Below are 27,784 nucleotides of genomic sequence, written 5' to 3'. Positions count from 1 at the left end.
GGGCCAGAGTTGTTACTCCTGAGGTTAGAGCCCTCCAGAGACAAGTCCAAGCATTGCAGGAGGAGATTCATAGAGGGATGAATGTTGCCATAGGCGATGAAAGTGAGGAAGAAAATGAAGAAGGAAATATTGGGCCAGAAGGGGAAGGAGAAGGAGAAGGAGAAGTCCTAAACCAGGCAGAGGAGAGGCTTTTTAGGGTCATTGCTAAGCTTGGAAAAAGACCTAAAATTGACGTGGGTATGCTTTTGGGAAGTCTAAACCCGGATGAGTTGATTGACTGGATCAATGAACTAGAGGAATATTTTTGAGTATGAAGATATCGGGGACCCAGATAGGGTTAAGTTTGTGAAGGCCAAAATGAAAGGCCATGCCAAAATCTAGTGGCAAGAGATTCAACTAGAAAGAAATAGAAGAGGAAAGGAGAAAATCGCAAGATGGGATCGCATGGTGGACAAACTAAAGAAGCAGTTCATTCTTGTTGATTACGAGCTTGATTTGTTCAAAAAAATGCAAGGGTTAAAGCAAGCAGTAAAATCTGTCCAAGAATATACAGAGGAAATCGAGTTCTTATTAGGGCAGGACATGCAGAAGCAAACAAGGAGAAGGTTGCCTGTTACCTTAGTGGTTTCAGACCTAGCATTCAGGAGGAGTGAAGTCTGGTTAGAATGACTAGCATTGAAGAGGCGTACCAGTTTGCCCTACGAGTTGAGGAGAAGCTAAACAAAAGGTTTGATGGAAGGCAAAGAGGGAGTGATCAAGGAGGAAGAGGTGGTGGCAGGTCATTTGGAGGCCGAAATGAGAATCAAAGGAAAAATGAAGATGTGGGTACTAGCCGAAACTAGAGGAACGAGGGTTTCAACCGCTCCCGTGATCAAAAATTTTGGAGATCAAAGAGGAAGAAGTAGAGGACGTGGACAAGGTTCAGGAAGAGGACGCTTCCATAGTACCTGTTTTCATTGCAATGAAGAAGGTCATCGTGCCTTTGAATGCCCTCAATGCCAAGGAAGGACAGATAGGAGAGCTGATGGTCAAGCAAAGGTTGCTCACGTGGATGAGGATGCGCAGTCATCACATTCAGAGGATGCAAAAAGGGGAGAGGTTCTAGTAAATGAAAGGGTTTTACTAAGCGGTGAGACTGAACCTGGACAAAGGAGGAGTTTGTTTCGTACCAGGTGCAAGTGCGAGGGTAAATGTTGTGATGTGATTGTTGATGGTGGAAGCACTGACAACTTGGTGTCAGAAGAGATGGTCTCAAAGCTAAAGCTCAAGAGGGAGAAACACCCCCAACCCTATTGAATTGCTTGGGTGAAGGATGATCATAAGGTCCTGGTTAGTGAACAATGTCTGGTGAAGTTCAAGATTGGGAGTTACCATGATGAGGTTCTCTATGACATCATTCCAATAGATGTCTGCCATTTATTATTAGGAAGGCCGTGGCAGTTTGATAGGGATGTTGTACATGATGGTCATGCAAATACATACTCTCTGACAAAGGATGGAGTTCGCCACAAACTGAAGCCCTTGATAAAGGAAGGTGAAAAGGTATGCAGTAGTGCTAGGGTATGTTTTGTTGATGGAAGAAAATTTTTGGATGGCATGAAACATCAACGTATGTGTTATGCTTTGATTCCTAGAAAAGATAAGGAAGGTAGTAGTGAAATTCCACTTAAAGTTTCAAGTGTATTGAGTATGGAGATGTCATCTTTGATAATGTTCCAAAAGGGTTGCTACCAATAAGGAAAATCAGTCATCAAATAGATTTAATCCCTGGAGCTAGTTTGCCTAACAAGGCTGCTCATAGGATGACTCCTACTGAAATTGAGGAGCTAAACAGACAAGTTCAAGAGCTGTTGAGGAAAGGTTTGATTTGAAAGAGCCTGAGTCCATGTGCAGTACCTGCAATGCTAGCATCAAAGAAGGATGCGAGTGGAGAATGTGTACAGACTCTCGAGCTATAAATAGAATAACCATCAAGTATCGGTTCCCTTTGCCAAGAATGGATAATCTTATGGCTGTTTGAGTGCAGCTCAGAACTTCACAAAGATAGATCTCAAGAGTGGCTATCACCAGATACGGATACGAGAGGGAGATGAGTGGAAGACTGCATTCAAGACCAAGAAGGGTCTATATGAGTGGTTAGTCATGCCCTTTGGACTGACCAATGCACCAAGCACCTTCATGCGGCTTATGAATGAGGCACCAAAGAAATTCTTGGAAAATTTTGTTATTGTCTATCTGGATGATATTTTAATTTTCAGCAAGTCTTTGGATGAACATTTATTGCACATTCGTAGTGTCTTGGAAAGATTGAGGGAAGAGAAATTGTTGATTAATTTGAAGAAGTGTAGCTTCGTCAAAAAGGAGTTAGTCTATTTCGGGTTTGTCGTATCAGCTGAGGGTCTCAAAATAGATCCAGAGAAGGTAAAGGCCATCCTAGAATGGCCTACTCCAAGGTCTGCTACTAAAGTGAGGTCATTCCATGGTCTGGTTAGTTTTTACAGGAGGTTCATTAGAAATTTCAACGGCATATGTGCACCCCTGATTGAAATAATGAGGGGGGATAGAAAAGAGTTCAAGTGGACTACAAGAACTGCAAGGAGTTTTGAATTGTTGAAGAAGAAGGTGACAGAGCAACCTGTGTTGGCACTTCCTGATTTCAATAAAGTGTTCAAGGGATTGCGATGCTAGTAGCAGTGCTATTTGGGTTGTATTGAGCCAAGAAGGTAAGCCTATTGCCTACTTTAGTGAAAAACTGAATGATGCAAAGAAGAAGTATTTTGTTTATGATCAAGAGTTCTACGCAATTGTTCAAGCCTTAAAGAAATGAAGGCATCATTTATTGCCAAAAGAATTTGTCTTGTATATTGATCATTAGGCATTGCAGTACCTAAATAGCCAAGGTAAATTGATTCAGAGACATTTGAAATGGGTAGAGTTCATGCAAAGCTATACATTTGTGTTGAAACATAGAAGTGGAAGATCTAATAGGATAGCAGATGCATTGAGTAAGAGACAATTATTACTAACAGTAATGCAGGTTGAAGTGGTTGGGTTTGATGAACTCAAGAATTTGTACTCTGAGGATCCTAATTTTGCTGAAGCATGGAAGGCTTGTAAAGAACCTGTTACTCTAGATAGGACCAGGTGGCTAGATTATTTGATTCAAGATGGTATGTTGTTCAAGGGCAGTCAATTATGTATTCCAAGGAGTTCTATGAGGGAGAACTTGATTAAGGAGAAACACAGTGGAGGAATGGCAGGACACTTTGGTCAGGATAAGACTATTGCCATTATTAGAGAACATTATTTTTGGCCTCAATTGTCACAGGATGTGAAGAAGTTTGTGCAGAGTTGTCAAGTATGTCAAGCAGCCAAAGAATTTAGTCACAATACTGGACTCTATCGGCCATTGCCTGTTTCATTGAAGCCTTGGGAGGACATAAGTATGGATTTTGTTCTTGGATTGCCGAGGACACAAAGGAGTAATGACTCAATATTTGTGGTGGTTGATAGGTTCTCCAAGATGGCGCATTTCATTCCATGCCACAAGACTCATGATGCAGTATATATTGCAGATTTGTTTTTTAGAGAAGTGGTGAGACTACATGGTCTCCCAAACAGTATTGTTTCTGACAAAGATACTAAATTTGTGGGGTATTTCTGGAAGACTTTGTGGAAGAAGTTGAGAAGAGAATTGAAGTTCAGTTCTACACATCATCCGCAAACTAACGGAAAAACAAAAGTGGTAAATAGAAGTCTCGGCAATTTGTTGAGGTGTTTAGTGGGAGATAAGCCCAAGGGATGGGATTTGACTCTACCACAAGCATAATTTGCTTACAATAATTCTATAAACAAGAGTATTGGTAGATCACCATTTCAAATTGTGTCTGGGAATAGTCCAAGGACTGCACCAAAGCTAAAAAAGATGGAGCTAGGGGAGAGGGCAAGTGCTGAGGCAGAAGAATTTGCTAAACATGTCAAGAATCTACATGAGGAGGTACATGCACATATTACCAAGATGAACCAACAGTATAAGGCTAGGGCAAATCAAAAGAAGAGACATAAGGAGTTCCAAGTAGGGGATCTGGTTATGGTATACTTGAGGAAGGAATGATTTCCAATGGGTACCTATAACAAGTTGAAGTTGAAGAAATTTGGTCCCTACAAAATTTTGAAGAAACATGACTTGGGAAATGCATATGAAGTGGAGTTGCCAGATGGGATTCACATTTCTCCTATCTTCAATATGGCAGACTTAATAGAATATCATGATGATGGTGCAAATGAGGGGTTGATGCTGGAGCCATGTCCAATTCCTACTTCGGTGAAGGAAGAGATTGAAGGCATTCTGGATAGTCGTGTGGGCCGAAGTACCAAAAATAGGCAGTATGAAGAATACCTGGTGAAGTGGAAAGGACGACCAATAGAAGACTCAACTTGGATATCTACAACAAAGGTTGCCCATTTGGGTTTCCCTCTACTAGCTATAAAGTGACAGGGTCACTTTTCAATCTACCCTGGGTGTTTGATGCAGGAGCATCCAATGGTGTAAGGGCAATCCTGTATCACCCAAAAAAAAAAATGCTTAGTGTTAGTTTTTGTTTAAAGTGTTTTCATTTCTAGTTACCCATTTGGGTCAAATAAAGATTCCAACTCTCATAATTTCACTATTGGTTTTCTGGGTTAGAGTTTTTGAGCACCTTGGGATACGTGCCAATGCAAAAAATGGGTTGTTTTGTAATTGAGTCATAATTCTGATGAGTTAGAGGGTGTAAGTTGGAAGGATGATTATATTTGTAATTTAAAACACTCCAAAAAAAAAACAAGTCAAAAGGCTTCATGGTTTGAAAGTTATTGCAGTTTTAAGTTGCCTAGAGACCTCCTAAGAGCACTTCTAAGTCAGATTTGAGGCACTAAACGATCTCGTACGAGCCCGAAAAATGGGGGACAAGCAAAGCTGGTCCATAGTGCTATAGAGCGCTTTGAGAGCTTTCCAGAAATGTAAACGATTCGTCAATCAGAATCCCAGATCAAAAGTTATGCCTTCTAGAAGTTGGACTACCATTTTGGGATTCTTCTAATTTTACACCGGCTTCTAATGTGATTTCTAGAACCTTCTATTTTGGCGGTGGATGCCAAATGGCATATTCTAGAATGTATTCCTAACCCTAAACATAATTGGGGTTTATTTAAGAACATTTTTGGCAATGTAAAGGCAGTTCTTGGTGGAGTTTGAGAGAAGGCACTGTGAGGAGGACTTTTCTCCAAGATCTGACCATTGTAAGCCCATAGGGCATGTCTTTGAGTCTATTTACATCTACTGAATGTAGTAGCAGATTTTACTGATAATAATATTCCCCTTTTTCCTATTGCATTCATTTTGGTTGTGGCTTGTGCCTTCATCAATAACCCAAGTCATGTATCTCACCATGCATCCTCTTGCTCTTGATCTATTCATCAAGCTTTGCAGAACTTTCATTGAACTTCTTCAACAAATCATTTGCAACTTTCAATTCTTCTTGCAATCTCTCATTCTCTTCCCAGATTTCCATTACTCATTAACAGATTGTTAAGCTCATCTTGAAGTTCTTGTTTCTCCTCATTAATCTCATGGAGATGTGCATTCAATGCCCTAGCGTCTTTCGGACCTAAAGAGTTCATGTTCCTTATCCTTTAAGGCTTGGTCTGTAGCTTTTAGGCTCTACAACCTTCCTTGCATTCTTTGTCGCTTTCCTTGCTTCCATCTCTTGACCCATCTTGTTAGACAAAAATTACAATTCCCTTTCTAATATTCTTCATATCCTTATGTAGCTAACTCATTCTCTTATGAGAAAGCCTCCAAAGCTTGGCTTCCTCAAATCCACTGTTGTTATAGGCTTCTAGTTGATCACAAAGTTCTTTCCTCTTGTCTCTTGACTTCTGCAGCTGTTCCTTCAACCTTTCAATTGCATCATCAACTTTTGCAAGTTGGTCCCTTAAGTTAATTCACATATCTAGCTGACTCTATATTTGCTCCAAGGATCTTCTTCAGGCTATTAGGGTTACTCAAGGGAAATTGGACCTAATGCCAATCATTAATACTAGATGGCACTGAGAGTGTGGGGTGAATCAGTGCAACCACAAATTCAAATCCTTTAACTATTATCTTCCACAATAGCAACCATGCAATAAAAACTATAACATATAAGTAAAGTAAGTCAAGCACCCACAGAAGAGACAAAGTAACACAAAAACCCTTGGTCAAAAAGAAAAACCACAGTGGGAATTAGTACCTACAAATCTCACTACTACAATAATAAGTTTTCCCTGTTAGGAGCAATTGCATTCACCCGATTAAGGGCATACCCAATTAAGAGTATCTTAGCCCGATTAAGAGTTATTACAAAGACCTGTTAGGATCAAACCGGTTAAGGGATTTTAACCTCCTTTTGAGAGTCACCTTGTTAGAGGGTTTGTGCTTTAGGCCTATTAGGATCCTACTCACCCTATTAAGAGTGACCCGGTTAAGGGATTTTGCTTGACAATATGTTAGAATCAACAAGTAAAGAGTGATTTGATATTTCATATTTGCACTCAATGCATGACAAATCCAGTGTATCTTTGATCAATGCTCTACTCTGAATTGCTTCTAACACACATTAGTACCTCTAAACTATCACCACAACAACAATAATCGCACCAACAATTGTCGCAATTCAATATGTTATCTCCTATTATACTTGTTTTAAGGCGGTGGAAAAACCCTAAAACGGTTTATTACCACGAGTCAACTTAACATGCAATTCAAATTTCATGAGCGAGCACCAATGCCTTGAATTTTGTGCCATTATGTCAGCCCAACACAAATTACTAAGTAACTAATCCATCCTTTAACGTTATTGGATTACATATCCATCACAACTAACTCTATCGGTCACTCTGTTCTTCACATTGTGACTTGTTTACCTCGTCAAATCTTCGTTTATACTTCACTTCGACTGATGTGATTCAAAACATAGACTAATATAACTCTAATAACACTTCCATATCAATCGCACACTTTAAAGCATGAAACTTCTTCATTGCACATCACAAATTCTATAACCGGTTATCCACTCACCGGTACAATGAACACTTCATCATTCCAGCTATTTAATCCATTCCTCTATCAGTATAGCCAACCCATCATCTATAGAACACTATGTTGCCAACAATGCCAACACCATGATGATGCTCCATACAATCTAATATGAAAACCTCATTGCACATCATCATTATGCCAACATAAAATTCTCTTCACCATATCTTTTGCTAATGTGCACGAGTCACAAAGTTTTATTATTTAATTTTTTAATTATTTTTAGGAAAATTATGAGGGGCTAAGGATTTCCACCCCATGCTAAAGGCGGGGTAATGGAAGGGTGCATGCCCCCTGCCACAATCTTGACATGACAAGGACAACAATCCTTCCATCCTTGCCCTTTGTACAAGCTACGGTCCAACCCACTCTCTATGGTCTCTCTCATGCCAATGGTGTTAGCCCCTTTTGCTCCACCCTGACATAGGGGTGGTCTAGGGATAGGGTTTCAAACTTCTAATCCCTCCAAAAATGTTTTTTAGATATATATTTTGCAAACCAGCTGCATGACATCTATATATTTGTAATGTTATACATACGTACGTACTCACATGTGTTTATATTCATATATTTATTATATAGGCCTTATACATACATACATATATATATATATATATATATATATATATATATACCAAGGTTGCATGGGGATGGGGTACTTGGGTACTTAGGGTACAAGTACGACTATTTTTCAAAACACGGGTACTTGGGTATGTCAAACTTTTTTTAAATATATTTTAATATTTATAGAAAATATGAAATTATGGGTCATGACAATGGTTTTTCGAAACAAGAACAGTGATAAAGTTCACAAATGTAATGTAATGTTTCTAGTTTAAGATCTGCAATATGTTTGTAATAATAATATATGATAAACAATTGGATGCATAACAAAGAAGGAAAACTTTAAACATGAACAAGAAGATCATAAATCATATAACAATGGCATGTTGCAAATGATAAACTTCTGACTTGAACAGTGATAAAGTTTACTCTTATACAGTATTCCTTCAAAGTTTCAAACTGATTACTTATTGAATTAAGCTTGACAAACAAGAAGCTGATACACAAACACAAAACTGAAACAAAAATCAGAAATCTTAATCAAGGTCCTTAGCTATGATGCTATCCATTGAGGTACTTGGGTATGTGGGTAAGCGTACCCATGCAACTTAGATATATACACATATGTCATATATACATACATACATACATACATACATAAATACATACATATTCGTATACATGTATATATATATATATATATATATATATAGAGAGAGAGAGAGAGAGAGATTTTCTGCAAACCAATTCCATGGCCTCCATAAAGCCTGCCAATTTTGTCAAGCTTTCTAGCGATTCTACTATTCTAAACACACCTTAAAACTTAGTTATACCTACAAATATTAGCAAAGACTCTGAATCTGACAAGTTCCTCAATATTTGATGCTATTCTATCAAATTTGGTGGTGGTATCGTGATGAACTCAACAGATTTATTGGATTTTTTTTCACCCTTTTCACCATGGCAAATTTGTTTTATAAATCTTATCTTCAAAAACTTCTCTTGCTTAGCTTTTTATAGAACAAGGTAAAAAAATTATCCCCTTCATGGCAGGGCAAATAATTTTCAATTTAAATATTCTAGATTTCCAAATTGTCAGGCTTTTCAATGATCTTGTTGTGAAATTCAGGTTTAGGAAACTTGGAGGGGCCATAACTTTTGCATATGAACTTTCTGAGTCATTTTTATTGATGTATATATTTTTCAACATGGTGGAATAACCTGTGGACAGCAACTGGGAGAGCTATCCTAAATTGTCTCAACTGACTTTTGAGCTTGGTCACTTGATTGAAAACCCCCTAGGTGTTCATGGTCACATCACAAGTAAAATGGACTCTCATAGACCCCACTCATTCAATGGAGCGGCTATCATGAAGAGCTTTTAGGAAGTTGTATTACTTGGACAAATTTTATATTTCACCCAATCTGCATGTCCTCTAATCTTCATAGGGATACCTTATCTATCTTGACTTTACTACCACTCTTTTAGACCACCTCCTCATATCCAACACGTTATCTTGTAATGGATTGATGCCCTTCCTGATGATCTCTCGTACAAATTGAAAATATCTTATATAACTTCTAGCTATTTGAAAAACTAAGCCTAAACCTCAAAATGATAGATGAATCTACAGGTGAAAAAGAAAAATTGCTTCTTGTAATATTTTTTATTGAGACTTCGGTGGGAGAGTAGCAGCTAAGCTTTAGAGAATTGAGAGATGCCTTAAAGAGCAGCTTGTTTAAGGCAAGAAACACTTGGAGAATAATCGACTGGCATTCATTTACAATAAACATTTTCTCACGCTGAAAATATGCACCACAAACTGGCTGTTTACAAGGGCAGAGGTTCTCAACTAAGGGCTCATTTGCAATATGTAAAAGTTGGCGATAAGAGAAACAAGTTTTTCTTCCAATTTTTGAAGTGTAAATGTAAAAAAGAACATGTTTCTGTTATTAAATCTGATGATGGATCACTAGCTAAGAAAGAACCATAAAAATATTTTCCAAGCATTATATTTACTGATGATTCCAGTAACCATCATTTAATTACCATCTTGGAAGACAATCACAATCAAGAATGACTAAAAAAAACTACTTGATCGCTCTCTCTCCTCGGAAGAGGTTGAAAAGGCCATGTACAATTTCACCTTAGAGAATAGCCTTGGTTTGAATGCCCTTCTAATTGAGTTTTATCACATGCTTTGGCCCCAATTTGGGACGATTTCTACAATGTTTACTTGGAGGGCATTGAAACTCAGTCACTAGGATCTACTATTAATCGGGGTCTTATAGAACTAATCCCCAAAGAGAAACAAGAAGATTCAGTGAACAAATTGGTGTCCCATCACATTTCTCAATCCCCTCCCCAATTTGCCCTAGAAATTGCCCTAAATCACAATCACAATAGATTTGAGTTAGTGCTCACCAAATAAATAGTTTCTAAAACTATGTGAATCATAACTTTAATCCTATGTTCACCACATCAACATAATGCTAATATTCAAATATACCTGTGTATATGTATATCTATATTTAGTGCTAAGATTAAATCATAATGCAAACATTATTCATACATAAATCAAGGGTTAGAAAAAAGAGAATATATCTTTGTCATTTTGCAATACTTAAATTGTATGTGAACTCCAATTATAGAAGATGTGGACTAAGGAAGCATAGTGGGGTGCCCTAACACAATAGTTCTTCCTCCATACAATTCCCTTCATTCTTTTGTGGTTGGAGTTAACTATGATTCATGTCTTAGTGCTTATTAACAACAAACAAAGATGCATAACTATTCTCTATTGCCATCTTGTGGAGTTGAGCAAAGGTTGTAAGGAGTGCTTGAATTGGTGAGTTCCTTCTTGTCGTAGGCCACAATAGTCCTGCTATTGTGATGTGGAGCCTAATCAGACTCGAATGTTTATTTTGCACAATTTCTCCCCAGATTATTTCTATAGGGGTCAAGAGGCAGCGGCCCTTGCGGGGTCAAGTGCGCTCCCTATCACAATACTGGGGGGGGTTGAGGGGCAACACCCTTATGGGGGTTTTGGGGGGCAGCACCCCTAAAGCCAAAAATCACCTTATATTGTAAAAGGCATAGGCTGCTAATTTTCTATTGGACGACTTGTTCTAGCCCTAATTTTGTAAGCGGCAAAAGCTTGTATAAAATGGCTTAGGGTTAGGGATTTCATATCATATGTTGATATTGTAGCTCCTTGCAGCAGTATTGAGCTGTAAGGGATTGCGGATTGTGATCACTTGATAATAATAATATTGAACTTGTTGTTGGTGGACATAGCCCAGGGATTGGGTGAACCAAGTTAAATTTTTGTGTCTTGTGTTCTCTTATGTGCGATTTATTATTTTCTGATGTTGGTTATATTTGCATGTAATTGTTATTTCTATCTAAGGTTAATTCTAACACCTACTACGATGACCTCCTCACTAGCCTCTCACGACACTTTCCTACACCTCAGGCCCTTCTTATGATATGGGTTGCAAACAATCAAAAACATCTTATATTCTACTATGATCATTCATTTAAGCATCATCTATTATTCATATGCACTAGATATAATTATAACACAATTACTAAAAAGAAGGAAGGGTGCCAAAGATGGGCAATATGATATGTCTGCATGAATCTATAGATAATTTCTTGGTGCAAATGTTGATCAATCTCTACGAATCGATCTTAGTCCTTTTGTGTGCTCTTCTTGTCGATTGCTTAAATAATCTTGATGATTATATTTGTTGAAACAAGGGTGTATTGAATGTATTAACTGTTGGATGACCCGCTCATACCTTATAATCTGATCTACCCTTAATGAGTATCGATTGTTGATTGAGTCTTGATTATTTATCCCTTGATTCACAGCACAACCTATCCTTTAAAAGCTTGGAATGAATCCTTCTTTATACATTATTCCACCTTTCATAGCGACTGAGACACCACTTTGCATTGTTGCCCTTGAGAATAACATATTATTCCCCAATTGATCTACCTTAGATGTCCTCCTCAAATGAAACCTTGTCCCCTATATATATTCCAATGTGGGGGAGAGTCACACGTCTTCATCATGCCTGCCCCTTTGCAATGGTCATAACCTTTCACAATTGCCACCCTTTTTACCCTTCAACATTTCTACCATTTGAAAGGGTTGCAACCCTTCATAATTGTCCCTCTTTGGAAAAATCACAACCCTTCATAATTTCAAACCTTTCATAATTACAACATTATCAAAGAATTACAATCGTGTCACTTACTTATTCCTTTCTTCTTCCATTAATCCTTCTTTAATACCTATTCTCTCATGTTTGTTCCTTTCTCCCTCCCTTTTCAAATGAACTCTCCTCCCTTTTTATGTCTTATAGCAAGGGATTCACAACTTTTTATTATGCATCTCTTGAACTTTCATTAACTTAAATAACTTGTAATTGTATAATATTATATATTATTATTATTATTAGGCAAAAGTCTACAACGCAACGGTAACTTGCGAACCTCTCATGTGGGAGGTCTTGGGTTCGAATCTACCTTCGCTTAACATTTAATAATTAATTCTGACAAATAATAATATAATTAATCTAGGCTTCGACCGTTTACCGATCAGAAAAAAAATATTTTATTATTATTTATGTTTTTATTTATTTATTTATTTTATTTTTATTATAATTATTCATTATTAGATATTATTTTTTAAAGGGAACATTGTAGTTTGATTTGAGCAAACTAGTTTCCTAGAGTGCAAACTTATTTTAGACAACTTCGTTCTATCTTGGGGATCATCTTGGTGGGCTCAACAAATAACCCAAGATGCATTGATACTCAAAACTTTTTTGATAAGACATATAACTATCTAAGATGGCCAATCATCGTCAAAATGCTTCAATAGTTGGGATTTGGTCCCAGGCTTTGTGCTCGTGTTTGAAAGTCATTCATCAACGCTAATGCAAGATTGGCTATTAATGGCAGTGTAGTGGTGAGCTGGGGTGACCTCCATATAGGTCTTAAGTATCACTCTCACCTACTAATATATGTGGCTTGGCCCACTTTGCTTAATAAAAGAACAAAGATTGGTTATTAATGGTACCCTGTTCCCACAATTCCCCGTCCAAGAATCTACATGTCAAGACAATTCCCCCTCCAAGAATCTATTTGTCAAGGCTAACCTCTAGTTTCACTCCTTTATGTGACCGTAGTTGATGCTCTCACATATCTCTTTCAACACACCCAATTTATGAATCTCTCCCCTAGTAACAATATGGCTCTAAACTCCCTCTTTGATGATGACTATAAAATGATTATCCATAATACTCTTAAAGATATCAATTAATTGTCGATATCCTTAATTAATAGTATATTGTCTTGGGCTCAAAACTAAATTCTGGATGACAAGTCCCAACCCTCATCTATCATGGATTCCAAAGTAATGAAAAGAGATCAAACATAGAACCATTTCTAGGTATCTTGGCATTCCCTTTGGGATAGGTGTTTCCTTAACTGATGTGTGGGTTGGTTTTTTACAGTGTTACATCGGCTCAGGGGTGCAGCTATGCGGGGGGACATTGAGTGCCGGAAAAGAAGGGCTTCAATTTGGGGACAGTAGGATGTGGTGACGAGGATGTGGATGGGGGGGGGGGTACAAGTTTGCATGGTATACATATATGACTTGAAATGCTAATGATGAAATGATACTTCTATATAACATACCAAAAATAGTTGAACCATTGAATATAGAAAATTGAAATGTGATTCATGAACCATAAATTCAAACTTCAAACTTCAAACTTCATAACTAATGACCTATTACGAAGTAATTGGTAAAATACTTGCTTGTTATTAACAGAGACCGAAAGGTCATCATATACAAAAGAATAAAATAATGTTTCCTTAGAAAATGATTGTAAAGAATAGAAACATTCTATTCTAACTAAAAAAGCTAAAAAAAGCTACAGCTAACTAAAGCTAACTAGATATTTATAGTAGATTGCCATTAACTAATAATAGACGATTATCTATTATCGTAATACCCTCCCTTAATGGTTGATCTATCTATAACACCAAACTATCCTCTAAATTTGACAAACTTAAGGACCAAGAGGCTTGGTGGGAATGTTTGCAATCTAGTCTGTGGTAGGAACATACTGCAAGTCTATAGTCCTGTCTTTAACCAGCTAGCGTATGTAGTGACAGTGAACATCCACTTGCTTGGTTCGTTCATGGAAAACTCAATTTCTGCTAACTTGACAACGCCTTCATTATCAACAAATAGAGTAGTTGGTCCTACTGGTGACATCTGCATATCCCCAAGCATCCGACGAAACCAAACAACTTCACATCCTGCCTTGACAATCCCTCTGCATTCGGCCTTTATAGAGGAGGGAGAAATTGCTTATTGCTTACTGGTCCATGTGACTGCACCGGATCCCAAATTGAATACATATCCAGAAGTTGACTTTTTATCATCAGCAAAACTTGCTCAATCTGAATCTATGAACCCACTAAGTTTAGGATTAGAACTTCGAGAGTACAAAAGTCCATAATCAGAAGTGCCCTTCACATAATAAAGCACACGCTTGGTTATCATCCAATGATCAGCCTTAGGAGCTGTCATAAAGTGTGCACTATAACTGACTGCAAAGCTGATATCAGGCCTAGTAGCAGAGAGGTAGATGAGGCTGCGTACTAATTGCTTGTATGTAGTATCATCAATGGAAGGAGAATCTTTGCCGATAACTTGAGACCTTTCTCCATAGGCGTAGATGCAAGCTTGCAATCCTACATACGGAATTTGTCTAATAGGGCACTGGCATATTTGGACCGAGAGATGAATATACCAAAAGACTATTGCCAAACCTCAACACCTAGGCAATAATGCATGAGCTCAAAGTCAGCCATATCAAAAGACTAGTATAAATTATGTTTGACTCCCTGAATCAGAGATGTCGAACTGCCACTGATGATCAAATCATCCACATAAATAACCAAAAGGATGATATCACTATTAATAGTCTTGATGTACAAATTTGAGTCTGAAGAACTCCTCTGGAAGCCTTGATCACTAAGGTACTTATTAATTTTTATTTATCATGCCCGAGGGGCCTGCTTTAAGCCATTGAGAGCTTTTACCACTCTGAGAACCTAATGGTCTTTACTAGCAACCTTGAAACCAGGAGGTTGCGTCATGTAGACCTCTTCATAGAGATCACCATTCAAGAAAGCACTCTTGACGTCCATCTGATGGACCTTCCAACCAAACTGTGCTGCCATGGCTAGGACTAATCTAATGGTGCTCATCTTTACAGTAGGAGCAAAGGTCTCCTCATAATCAATGCCCTGACGTTGAGAGAAGCCCTTCGCAACTAAACGAGTTTTGTGCTTATCCAAAGTACCATCCGATTTGTATTTGATTTTGTAAACCCATTTGCAACCAATGGGTTTCTTCCTTGGTGGAAGATTAGAAAGGACCCAAGTGTTGTTCTTCAGCAGGCTCTAGTGTTCAGATGTGATGGCTTGTTCCCACGCTAGAATTCCTTTAGCCTCGAAATATGTTTGAGGTTCAAACACACTATGAATGTTGGCCATGAGAGCAAAGTTGATAGACTCTGTAGGTTTTCTCTTTTTCCAAGCAGTTCTCCCATCAATGAACTCAACAACATGAAGATCAACAAGTGTCTTAGCCCACCACTTAGGCCGAAGAGGAGAATGAACAACATTAGTATTAGGAGATGCTTGGTGATTAGATTCCTCATCAGAAGCATCTGGATCAAACTCAGGCAAAGCATCTACAAAGCGAGGTGATCCTGCAGGAGAAGCTGGAGGTGTCTGTACAGTTATCACTAGTATAACTGGAGCTATCAGGTGGACCTAATGGAAGACGACCTCCAAAATCATGAGCCTTCATACGCTGGTCTACTAGATCAGAAACAGGAGAAATAGGCATGAAAGGTCCTCATTGCTCATCAAAGACTACATCATGACTGCAGATGAGAGGAGATATCTCAACATCAATCAAGCGGTAGGCTTTGTAAAGATTGTTGCATCTAGCAAGCATGAGTTTCTAAATCTTGACAAGCATAATGCATCAAGGATCCAAACAAAAGCAAGGGAGCCAAAAACCTTCAGGTGACTGATTTTGGGCTTGTAACTAGACCAAGCCTCTTTCAGAGTTTTACCTTCGGTTGCCACTGTGGGTAACCAGTTCAACAGATAAACTATAGTGTTAACTACTTCTGCCCAAAACTTCTTCAGAACATGTATGTGTTCGAGCATGGATCAAGCCATCTCGACAATTGTTCGGTTCTGACGTTCCTCTACATTGTTTTGTTGTGGCATGTGGGGTGTGGTTAACTGTGTTTGATGCCATGTGTATACAAGAAGCTAGAGAAAACATTAGAACAAAATTTTCCCCCATTGTCTGATCTAAGAGTAATAATAGATTTCCCAAACTCTTTTTCAACTAAAGGTTTAAACTTCTGAAATATAGGAAATACATTTAATTTCTTTTTAAGGAAATACACCCACATTTTTCTACTGAAATCATCAACAAACAACTGAAAATACCTGGACCCAAGAACAAGAGTGGCCATAGGGCCGCAGGTATCGGCATGAACAAGCTGAAGTACCTGAGAAGCTCGCCATGAATCGCCATTGGCAAGCGATATTGCTTCCTAGCCTGGCATGCATGATTGCATCACAAACTCCAAGCTGTTGAGTCTGTATCTCTTGCAATCCAAAAACAAGCTCATCCTGAGCAAGCTGTGAGAAATAATGCACATTTAAGTGCCCATATCACCGATGCCAAAGTGTGCTAATAGAAGACCACCAAGCAACCATAGCTAAGTCCCAAGAATCACCAGAATCAGTAAGTCTGAAAGGACCATGATCCTCAAGACCCACTGCAACAGTGGACAGAGTTGCTCGATTAGTGATGGTGCACTGATGTGAACTAAAGGTGACATCCAAGTGTGGAGAATGTTGTAGCAGCTAACTCACTAAGAGTAGATTTAGTTTCATCGCTAGAATGTAGTACACGTCGAGGAAAATGAGATTCCTCCCAGCAGACTGAATCTGAATGTTGCCTTTGCCGACAACCGTATACTCTTCTCTAAAACCAAAAATAATAGAGTCTGAATAAGTCTGGTAGTCAGTAAACCAGTCTCTGTCGTGAGTGAAATGACGAGAGGCACCTGAATCAATGTACTAGGCAGACAACTTCACATGATCTACAGGTCCTTTAGCCATGAAGGCATAAAAAGCAGACTTCGTCTGCTCAATGTGCTCTGCACTGTTTGCTTTGGGCCATGAACCTGATTGCTTAGATTGTACATTCAACCTTCACGTGTCCAAACTTGTGGCAATAGTTGTATTGAATGTTCTTCTTTCGAGAACCATCTAATACTGAAACAGAAGACTTCTAATGAGATGGCTGCTACAACTTGCCTTTATCCTTCTAAAAGGATTTAGCAGCAAAGGTTTGTTTTGTGGAGGTGGAGCTAGAGTTGCTACCGAAACTGTTGTTTCCACCAATCTTGTTGAAGCAGAAGTGTGCAGAGATCAGTGAACTTCAAATCAATACCAGAAGAGGTGATGTTGAGAGTCTCAATAAAATGCTCATAGGACTTTGGTAAACCATGAAGAGTGATAACCAAAATATCCTCTTCCTCCATCTTGCGATCGATGGCAGGCAACTGATCACAGATTTCCAAAATCCTATTCAAGTGTGCCTAGAGCAAGGTTCGCTCATCCATGACAATAGAAAATAGATTCAAAAAAAAAGCTCTGCTTTTGTCAAAAGTCTCATGAAGACCTTTGAGATGTGTCCAAATCTCAGCAGCTATCTTGCCGGATGGAATATGAGAAAGTTGATCATCAGCCACGGATAATTTGAGCAGCATCATCGCCTCTCAATTATTTAGATCCCATGTATCTTGATCAGGGCCAGGAGTAGTCGAATGCTTCGTAACACCTCGAGCATGTTGATTGGTGTTCTAATATTCAAAAATTGCGATGATCAGCTGCTTCCAAGTGCCATAATTTCAACCATTGAATTTGGAGTTGTGCTCGAGCAGAATGTTTGTCAAAGATGCCATGGCACGTTTTTCAATGAAAAAATGTGAAAATCTGTGAAGGAACATTCTTCGAACCAAAAACGGAAGACCCAAAAAATTTAGACTGACTTAGAAGAGAGCTCAAAAAACCCAAAAGGAATATGTTGTCATTTTGTGGATCTGCTGGCTCAAAAATTGAGGCACCCAAAAAAAATTGACAACCCAGTTGAGCTCTCGAAAAACCAACCAAGAATTTGAAATCAAAATTTTTTTAGCTCAAAATTTAGGGTTTCAAGCAAAACCCTAGCCAACGGCCATGAAGGGTCAAAATTGCAAAAATAAAGTTGTTTTCTGATTTAAAAACGTCGAGTTTTCTTCAGGGATGGATGTGCATGGACGAACGTGGCTGAAGAGAGTTGAACAAAGACCAAAGAATGGTGTAGCAAGGGTGCGTATGGAGAGACGAATGCAAAAAACTATCTGAATAAAAAGGCACGTTTTGCCTCAAAAAACGTTATACAAACAAAGACGCAATTAATGGTGACGTCTGGTCATGAGCAGAGGAGCCGTGATCAACAAAAAATCACATTTTGTAGCGAAATCGAACCCCCAGCCAGCTAAATACGTGAGCAATAGCAAACACGTTTTGTAGAATTCACAGCTTTTAGTGCAGATTGCTCTTCAAAAAAACCCTTGTTGATTGTATAGAAAGACAATTTTTTCACTGCAATAAGCTATGAATTTCTCACAAAAACGGAAGCCCTAGACAGGTTATTTGAGAAAATCTCATAAATAAATTCGAAAAATTTGAGCAAATAATTTCAAGAGAAATCATAAATTTTTGGAAAATATTTGAAGTATTGGCACGGATACCATATTACGAAGTAATTGGTAAAATACTTGCTTGTTATTAACAGAGACCGAAAGGTCATTATATACAAATGAAAAAAATGATGTTTTCTTAGGAAACGATTATAAAGAATAGAAACATTCTATTCTAACTGAGAAAGCTAAAAAAAACTACAGCTAACTAAAGCTAACTAGATATTTACAATAGATTACCATTAACTAATAATAGACGATTATCTATTATCATAATATGACCATTGAACTTAGTAACATATTCATAGTAAGTCATAAAATTAATAACATTAAATTTTTAGACATAATGATAATGATAAATTAAAAATATAATAGTACCATGTAAGTCAACCATTGACTATCAAATGACAAAGATGAAAGATTCAAAATTCATTGTTCAAATTATGAATATAATATATCATAAAGATCAAGATGCTCATGATTACAATGAGTAGAGTAGCATGAAATAGTGAAACGAAACAATGTATCATGGGCATATCAAAGTGAGTACAATCTACAAAATGTCAATAATGAGAATGTAAGGGTGGGAACTCTCTAATCATCTCCTAAATCGAAGTCCTCATCACTAGAACTACTGGATTCCTCATGGGTAAGATAATATAAAAAAAAAATTAAAATTTTGACTTTTCAACATGGGCATTAGAACACCCCGCGTGTCCCCTAGAAGCACCCTATTGGATGCACCAAATTGTGCGGCCGCAGTGTACCATCGCTCTAGTGGCAATGGCAGAGACCGGGTGCGTGATCTACCTGCACCCAGGACACCAGGTTTTTACCTCCAGGTTGCACTAGTTTTTTAACAAAATCAAATCCGAATTGTTGGCTTGGATAGATTAATTTGTCTATAGTTGCATATATATAGGTGGCAAATAAAATTCTTTTAGCTAGTCATGTCTACACCTCTTGATAGTTGCCCTCTAAAGCCTACTCAATTGATGGTCGACTAAAGAAGAAAGAAGAGCTTACACCATTACAGTAGTGGAACAAGTCAGAAGTAGTTACAAGTTCAGGATCGGGACTATAAATGAACTTACCCAGCTCATTCCCAACTTTAATTGGTCGAAATGGAGAAATAAAAAGGAATGTTTGCCACTTTGTGGTCTCATTTCCTCCTCCCTAAGGAGAGGGGAGGCTTGGGTATCATTGATCCTTTGTGCAAGGAATATGCCTTTCAGCTAAATAGATTATCAGAGAATTGAAAGACAACGCTCCAAGGAAACTTGTGATTGATACCGTATAGAAACATTAATTGATAGTAAAGCTTGGAGCTTTATCCAATGGAATGATAAGATTCTTTGAGCCCAATACTTTAAGCTTCGTGTATCAGCCCCTCTTGATTGCATATGTTGGCAATTCAATTCACAAAATTGGTCTTGGTTTGACCAATCATTTGGCCATGAGCTTAGTTTCACAAACTCCTCAATCTGGTGGAATAACTTGATTCGAGACAAAAATGTCATGGCAATTTATTCCAAGGTTCAAAGCTAGGTGCTTAGTCAAGAGAAGTAACCTATTTATCAAACACTTAAGGGGTCCTACCAGCTTCACATGGAAACCATGGGAATAGCTTAAGCTCTGCTTTGATCTAAAATACAAAGACAAGGCCTGTTACATACTAATTTTTGCCCTAAAAATTTTAAGCTGATTATAGCAGTTGAACCAAATTAATTTTTCATATTCCTGTGAAATCGAGTTAGTTCATTCATGTTAGTTATAGTCATTATTTATTTCTTCATGTTCATATGAAATGGGATTAGTTAATTATAGCTGTTGCATCGACTTGATTATCAAATGAAACTAGTGAGTTAAATCTAGTCGTTGTATTCATGTGAAATGGAATTAGTTAATTATAGCCGTTGCATCGACTTGATTATCAAATGAAACTAGTCAGTTAAATCTAGTGGTTGTGATCATGTGAAATGGAATTAGTTAATTATAGCCGTTGTACATTTATGATGAATGAGTTAGTTATTATAATGAAATTTTTTAACGATCACTTGATGATTTTGTTTAACAAATTATGAATCTTAAATTGATGTTTTGGCAAGAATGTTGTTTTAAATGTTTACAAGAGGAAGACCGGAGAGAGAGGGGAAGCATTACAAAACGAGGTCATCGGAAGGGGATGGTCATAAGATTCAGTCATCAGTAATGACAAGTTTGACCTAAAAATTGCCCTGGCAAGGTTATTAGGACTTGACAATAAATTTCTTAGTGGAAAACCGCATGAGCTAAAAAATTTTTAAAACAATATAAATATTAAAAATAAACAAAGTTCTTACCTTTATTAAATTTATCAATAATAATATCACTTAATATTATTTTACTCTCTCGATTAAGATCATAGATAAATAAATACAAAGTGGTACCATTACATTAAAATTATTAATCCAATAATGCCACCTCGCAAATATGTATTTATAAACTTAACCAAGAAAATAGATAATATAAAGTAATATTAATAATAAAATCTTCATCAAATTTCTTTTTCATTTTATTTTACCTCTTCCTTACATTTCTTTTCAAAACCGAATGAGTAAATATTTGTGTATGAATCTTGTAACAATAGGGAAGCCGTAAGGTCAACTCAGAGATATTATATGTTAGCTTTGTCGTATACCAGCACCCATGCTTGTTTCCAATTTCCTTTCTTTACTTTTTCCTTTCGAATACTTCCCTGCTCTGCTACGATGTTAATAGCACCCGTCTATATATTTTTTTCCTGCATTCCGACCCAAGCGCAGCCCATGGATAGTCTAGTAGGAGACGATTTGAAGTAAGAGAGGCCATTTTCGGCTGCAAAATCGTGGGTGTGTCACGTAAGGAGACATGCTTATTTCTTTCCATTCTTACTATGCTCAACAGAGTCGACTGTGAGTTATTCTATTTAAAAGTTCCATGTTCTAGATTTCGTTTTTAAACATGCCACCTTCAATATGTTTCAGGCCAGTTGAAATCTTCTTAGAGTCTACCTCTACATTTTATGTGCCATGTAATTAGGCAAGAACCAAAGATAGATATGATCTCCCTGTCCAAATAAATAATTTTGTTTTTAGTCGTTTGTCTCAAAGAATAGATTGTAATTAGGATTAACAATCTTTATAAACAATCTTTAAAGTTCTTCATGGAACCTTTTTTTTTTTTTATCCATTTGGAAAATATGATAAATATCTAATAACAGTAGTGAGAGCACCAAGGAAATCACCTAGCTAAATGCCTGAATGAGGTGATGAAGGTGCAAGCTATACAATAAGATAAATGTTCAGGCACCAAGGAGTCACCAGCCTGATGGCCCGATTATGGTGAAGAGGTGTAGATGACCCTGTTAAAAATAATTACAAGAATGAAATCAGTAATCAATACTACATAAATAAAATCTAATGCATTAGCTCATGCGAATTTCCACTTTTGAAATTAGTTGTCAAGCTGAGTGGTGGAGATCGGCTTATAAACCCACACTTTGAAATCCTTGGCCAGGGTGGTAATAGGCAGACTTGCCACAACAAATTGATTGTGTTGTTGTCTAGACGCTTCAGTTATTCTTTCGAATATCTACTAGGACCTCAACCCACCTGATTACTCTGATGGCTGGATCAATGAACGTCCCGTGCCCAACCTCAGGGTAGGGAGGGCCGTTCTATTAATTTAGAACCTGTGGGGATAAGTAAAAAGGTCTGCAATTGGAAGGTTAAGCCTATGATAATGCTTCTCCTCTCACCAAAGTCAGAGCTTGGACAACCAATTTAGAAAGTCTCACAATTTAAATTGTATGTTCTATTAACCTGTAAGTTTAGTATTTTCCTTTCAAGCAGAAGAAATCATTTAATGAAAAGTTTGATATTTTCTTAAAATTAGTTAGTTGATCATGTGCATTTTTTATCTGCAATTCCATTTTAGTAAACTATAATTAGTTCAGATTTATTTTCAGCTGATTATTTAAATTATTTGTTAATGATAACCTTGATAGAATAGAAAAGCAATGTAGACTTAAATTCAGTTTTGAACCGTTAATGAAATTCTATGTCATTTGAATATGAAATATTTTTCAGTTAGTTTAATGATGAAGTTAGTTATTAGAAAACTAGTATGTTACAAGGCCACTATGTGAAATTTAAAAAATTGTGCTCCTTAATTTCACTATTCTCATCTTCTCTAGCTGGAACTCAAGCTTTCTTAGGGATTGAAAGTGGCCTAATGGTAGCAGCATCAGAATTTTTTCCTCTCGAAGTCCACTATAAGATGCTTGTGCCTTGCTTCTCCTTTTCATGCCAAATTAGCTCTATTTGGAAAGGTAATCTCAACTCCAATTGTAATAAACTCAACTGCAAATTTGGATGTCCAAAGTCAACTTGCAATTCCAAATCACTGCTTTGAAAATTCTGCATGGCAAACTTCTGGTGGAAATCTGCCTTGAAATCCTCTGTCCACCTCCTTTCTGTCCATTATGTTGTAAGATCAAAACATTCAAACACTATTTTAAATTCTGCCCTCACGTTAAGTTGTTAGGGACTACCCTTACAATGGTCATATCTGCTTACAATGGTCATATCTGCCCATTCCATTTACCTTGGTCATGGAAATCTGCTCTTTTGGGACCTCTGACACTCACAACATGATAACTAGCTCCTATGGGCTTATCATAGTAAAAAGCATATAGATGATTTGTTTCCAGGCTGCTTAGTCTCACTGTTTCTCTCTCATCGAAATCAAAATTCTAACCATTTGTTCCAATATGAATGCCCAAGTGTTGAGCACAGCATCTTATCTAAAGGTGAAAAGCATTACAAACGATGATCTTCATCAACAAGCGAAACGTCTCCTGTAAAAGCTTCGAGTTATGATCTTGCCTACTTCTCCACACTGTTATCTGGTGTCTACATTGTATGCCTACAGTTAAAGCTGGTATTACATGACTACGCTCAGCTGGATTGGATGGCCTATACCAAGTGCTCGATCTTCGTCTATTATACTTTCTGAGGTATTACAGACAGACAGTGCTTTGTGGAAGTATAACCAGCTTGTTACAAGTTCCTGGACAAGTATCAGCAGATTTACCATTCTGAGATCGCCACTTTCTATGCTGAAGTCATGCTTCCCTGATTTTTGCCCCTTACCTGCTGTTAAGGTGACTACTTGGTGTGATTGTCGTACTCAACTCTACGGAGGTGATCTACATCTATGGTGGCTAAAATTCTTCCATTCTATCTTTTCTGCTTTTGGGTTTGCCTTGTCTAAAACCCACTATTGATCAGCAGTGCCACGGGGATTTTGAAAAAGAGTTTACAGAGGATATGATATGGTGCCATCAAAAGTTTTGGGTCAAAAATTTGTGTTTCTTTGGTTGGTACCTCCACACTGTATTGGACATATTCTGTTTTGTTTTAAAGAAGATTTTTAAAGTATAAAAGAAGCCAGAACAGCTTTTTTCTGGTTGAACATAAACTGTTTGTCTTATTTATCTCCATGTATCTCCAAGTTTTTTCAGTTTGCTGTATACAGCTGATTACACTGATATTCTATGTAAATATTTATTGTTTCTTTCAAATAAAAGCAAAATTGCAACCATGTACATGCTAAAGATAATGCCGTATTTTTGTGCATTTTACTAACCTTTCACCGGTGTTCGTCATTTTAAAAAGTAGAACAAGATTCTTAAATTCCATATAAATTGAATATTCTAGACCAATAGCCTAAAACGAAGGAATTATAATGCAATTTGGTTTCCAGGGTATGAACGAGCAATCGTTTAAAGGCTGCAGGGCATACTTCCTAGTTTTTCATGAATTTCATGAACAATCACTTAAAAGAGTTTTTCTTTTACGGTATCACCAGATGGTGAGGTACTTGGAAGTTATTAAATAGCACAACTTTGCACGTCAATGTGCAATAATATAGAGTTGCCTATCACTCCAGACAATTGACTTAAGGACCCATTAATATCACATTATAAGGTTGGAAGATCATAAATCCGAATGCATGCTAGGCTACTAAGTGGTGAATGAGAGAAGAAGTGGATATTTTCCATGATTCTTATGCACTCAAGTAACAAACAGCATGAGTAGCCAGCCATATAGCTACTGTGTTGCTATGTAAGGTTGCTGCTAGTAGTATGAAAACCTTGGTAAGGCAAACCCATGCAGCCAAATAGTAGGAGAAGACAAGAAGCCCACAACTCCGTCATGGAATTGAGGTGCGGAATAGATCATGACATAGAAAATGCAAGCATAAGCAATGCAAGTTCAGTGACACTTATAAGTAGACCCTGCGACTGAATCTGGGAGGGTAAAAGCACCAAAAATACTATTTTCTAATTGAGGTAGCAAACGAAACCTGGTCCGAGTGGGAGTGAGCTGGAAAACGGCGGATTGAAGTCTCGTTTCTGCCTTCATCTCCGCTTTCTGCTTCTGCTTCTGCTTCAACCCGATCTGTGCTCAAGGAAATCAAATACACCCTTGTTGTCTACATACCCCTAGAGCAGGGCCAACGGCATTGGCATCGGGATTAGTAGGTGTTTTCGTGTACAGACTGAGCAAGAGAGCAGGGTGGAGTAGCAGAGTGCCGAACACCTTTTTTGTGGGGTGTGAAAGGGAGCGTTTTTCCCTTGCAGTAAACAGGAAGCGTGTCGTGCCTTTTGTTTTTAAGTCATTTCCCCCGATTTAACATTTTCAGTTGCAACTGAGATTTGGTTTTGCGTAATTTAATTTAATCAATGATGGGCCCCGCCAGGTAACCTTAGGTCTGGGTTGCCCAGTAATTTATTTATATTTATATTCAGTCGCGTTGTTTGGTGAGAGAGGGCCAGAGAAATAGAATAGGTACACCGTCACTCTTCTCAGCGTTTAACGTTTCAACAAAATGCCGGTGTCGTGTAACCTTCATTAACCTAAAAAATCCACATTCTTTGAGTGAAGTTTCAGCTTCTTCCTTGCTATTTATTGGATTGTCTTCAAATTAATCATTATTAATAGATCTATGCTATAAAAGTGGACCAATGTAATTTGATCATCACTCAATTTTGATTGTTCGCTTTAGCTTAAATATGTGTCATCTGTGTGATTTATCTTTTTAAATGGTGTTTGTGGATTTGAATTTTAGATATATTATGCATAGGTATTGTATAAAAGAACAAATCTGAATTTCTTTTTATTCATTTGAACATTACATAGCATTATTCAAAGAATTAATTGTATCAATTTTACATCTAGATATACACTTAGTGATGTGTGAGGACTTGCACCAAAAGAAGGAGCAATAGTTACACCAATAGCAAGTTATACATTGTTTAATATTTTGAAGGATTGAAAAGGCAAAAAAAAAAAAAAACTAAAAGTGAATGTATATAAATTAATGTTAACGATTTGATTTTGGAAAATGTCTTTGTTTCATGAAATATATTTAACATGTACAATAATGATTTACGTATGTAAGCCAATACATCAAATGCATTCATCTATATTTATTGCGCATGTTTTCTACTATCACATTCAAAACATTGCAATTTTTTTGTTTTCCAAACATCAAGAATATGTAAACTTGTTTTTCCTTTCCCATGTCGTACAAAATCTTTTTGTTTTTTGTACTAAAATATCAAAGAAATGTCCAATAATGATAGATACATAGTGTGGTTTGATATTTCAGCGATGTTTATTGTATCAGCTTTACAAGTAGAACCAGATAAAATGGTTGTAGGTCTATTAACCAAAAGAGTCTTTAAAATCTCTTACTTGGGGGATCTAGACAGAGTGCTTAAGAACATTAGGGGGGATCTGACTATTCCAAAACCTCAAAATTTATGATTCATTGATGGTTGGGGGCAATTTGATGCCTACCTATCCAATTCTAAAGGTAGACGTTATAGACTACTATATAAGTTGGGTACCCACAATCAAAAGAAACATGGACTTTCTGCTTTAATTTTTACACATAAGACATCCACGGGATAGGAATTGGATCAACACATTTATTATGGAAGATTGAGTTGGGGCATGGGAATTGGATTCAAAATCACATCTTAATCTTGGGGCCTTTAAGGCTATTATCATTCAAGATTTAATGGTGTCAGAGCACAATAGCCATACCCAGAAGTTGGTATTCTTGTTCTGCCATTGCAAGTTAAATGATTTGTTGCCATCAATATATTGTATGGACATACATGTAAGCAAGTTTTAGTATGTTAAAAGTGACGTCTAGACTTTTATCAATGTACAATTATATGTCTCAGTTCTTTGTTATCGGTATTAACAAATGATTTTTTTGATTCTTACTTGGATTTTCTTTTAATTTTCACAACTAGATTATGACAACTAGGAATTAATATTTTAATAACACATGCTTTATTTTTATATCCCTCATACTGTGAATACATTTAAAGGTTAATTTGGATTATTTTGGTGAGTTGTATTAGTAAATCTCACTCACCTATAGCAAGGTATTTTTTCATAATAAATTGTTACCTAGATTATTTTGGTATGTCTTGAAGGTTACAATATTTTTTCACTCTTGTGTATTAATCGAAATACAACAAGCCTTTTTTATTTCGAGCAAAGATAAGTTTAGTAATTAAGAAGATTAGTAGATAGGGGGTTGATTAAAGATTTTAAATTGAATGAATATTTCCCTTACATTTATGCAAATTTATTCTAGATTTATTACTTTGATCTACTGTTTGAATAACTAATTTATAAGATAATATGTAGGATTCTTGTGGGAGAAGTTGGTTTGGTGTTTTTCAAGCAATGTTTGTTGGCCAATGGGTATGTACATAAAATTAAGCAATTGAGGCATGGGTTTTGAAAAAAGTTCAAATATATAGTATTATAATATTTCACAAGACAAAGTTGAAGGACTTCCACCTGACTCTATTATGTTAGTTCCCCTCTGAGTCAATATTGTACAATTTTTTTAATAGTAATATAATCTTTGGCTTTGACCTCTTGCTTATCAAAAATAAAAATTATAGATATCAAACGAATGCTTCATGCAATCAAAGAGAAGTATATTTTTGGGAAAGCTTTATGTTGCATACTCAAAAATATAAGGATTTACAATGATAGTAATTTGTGTTTCTAAGAACCCAGTAGTATATGTACAATATATAATGATTGTTGTGCAACATTGTGGCCAAAGAAGTAGAACAAAATTGATTATATTTCTAGTGTTTGCATTGGC

General features: G+C 37.0%; 1 protein-coding gene across 1 annotated transcript in view; it reads right to left on the bottom strand.

Moving 5' to 3' along the window:
• The window catches only part of LOC149542947 (uncharacterized), a 42,582-nt gene extending 17,291 nt beyond the window's left edge, over nt 1–25,291 (bottom strand). Inside the window, exon 1 of the mRNA XM_089797883.1 lies at nt 24,947–25,291. Within this exon, the coding sequence (XP_089654009.1) occupies nt 24,947–25,005 (59 nt within the window). The 5' untranslated portion in view covers nt 25,006–25,291. The remainder of the gene's footprint in view (nt 1–24,946) is intronic.
• Between the last annotated feature and the right edge of the window lie 2,493 nt (nt 25,292–27,784).

Source organism: Cupressus sempervirens, chromosome 8 (genome assembly GCF_028749045.1).
Source record: "Cupressus sempervirens isolate cs-2001-9-10 chromosome 8, ASM2874904v1, whole genome shotgun sequence".
NCBI classification, from domain to species: domain Eukaryota; kingdom Viridiplantae; phylum Streptophyta; class Pinopsida; order Cupressales; family Cupressaceae; genus Cupressus; species Cupressus sempervirens.
Note: the sequence above shows the minus strand (reverse complement) of the source record. Positions and strands in the feature narration are given on the sequence as shown.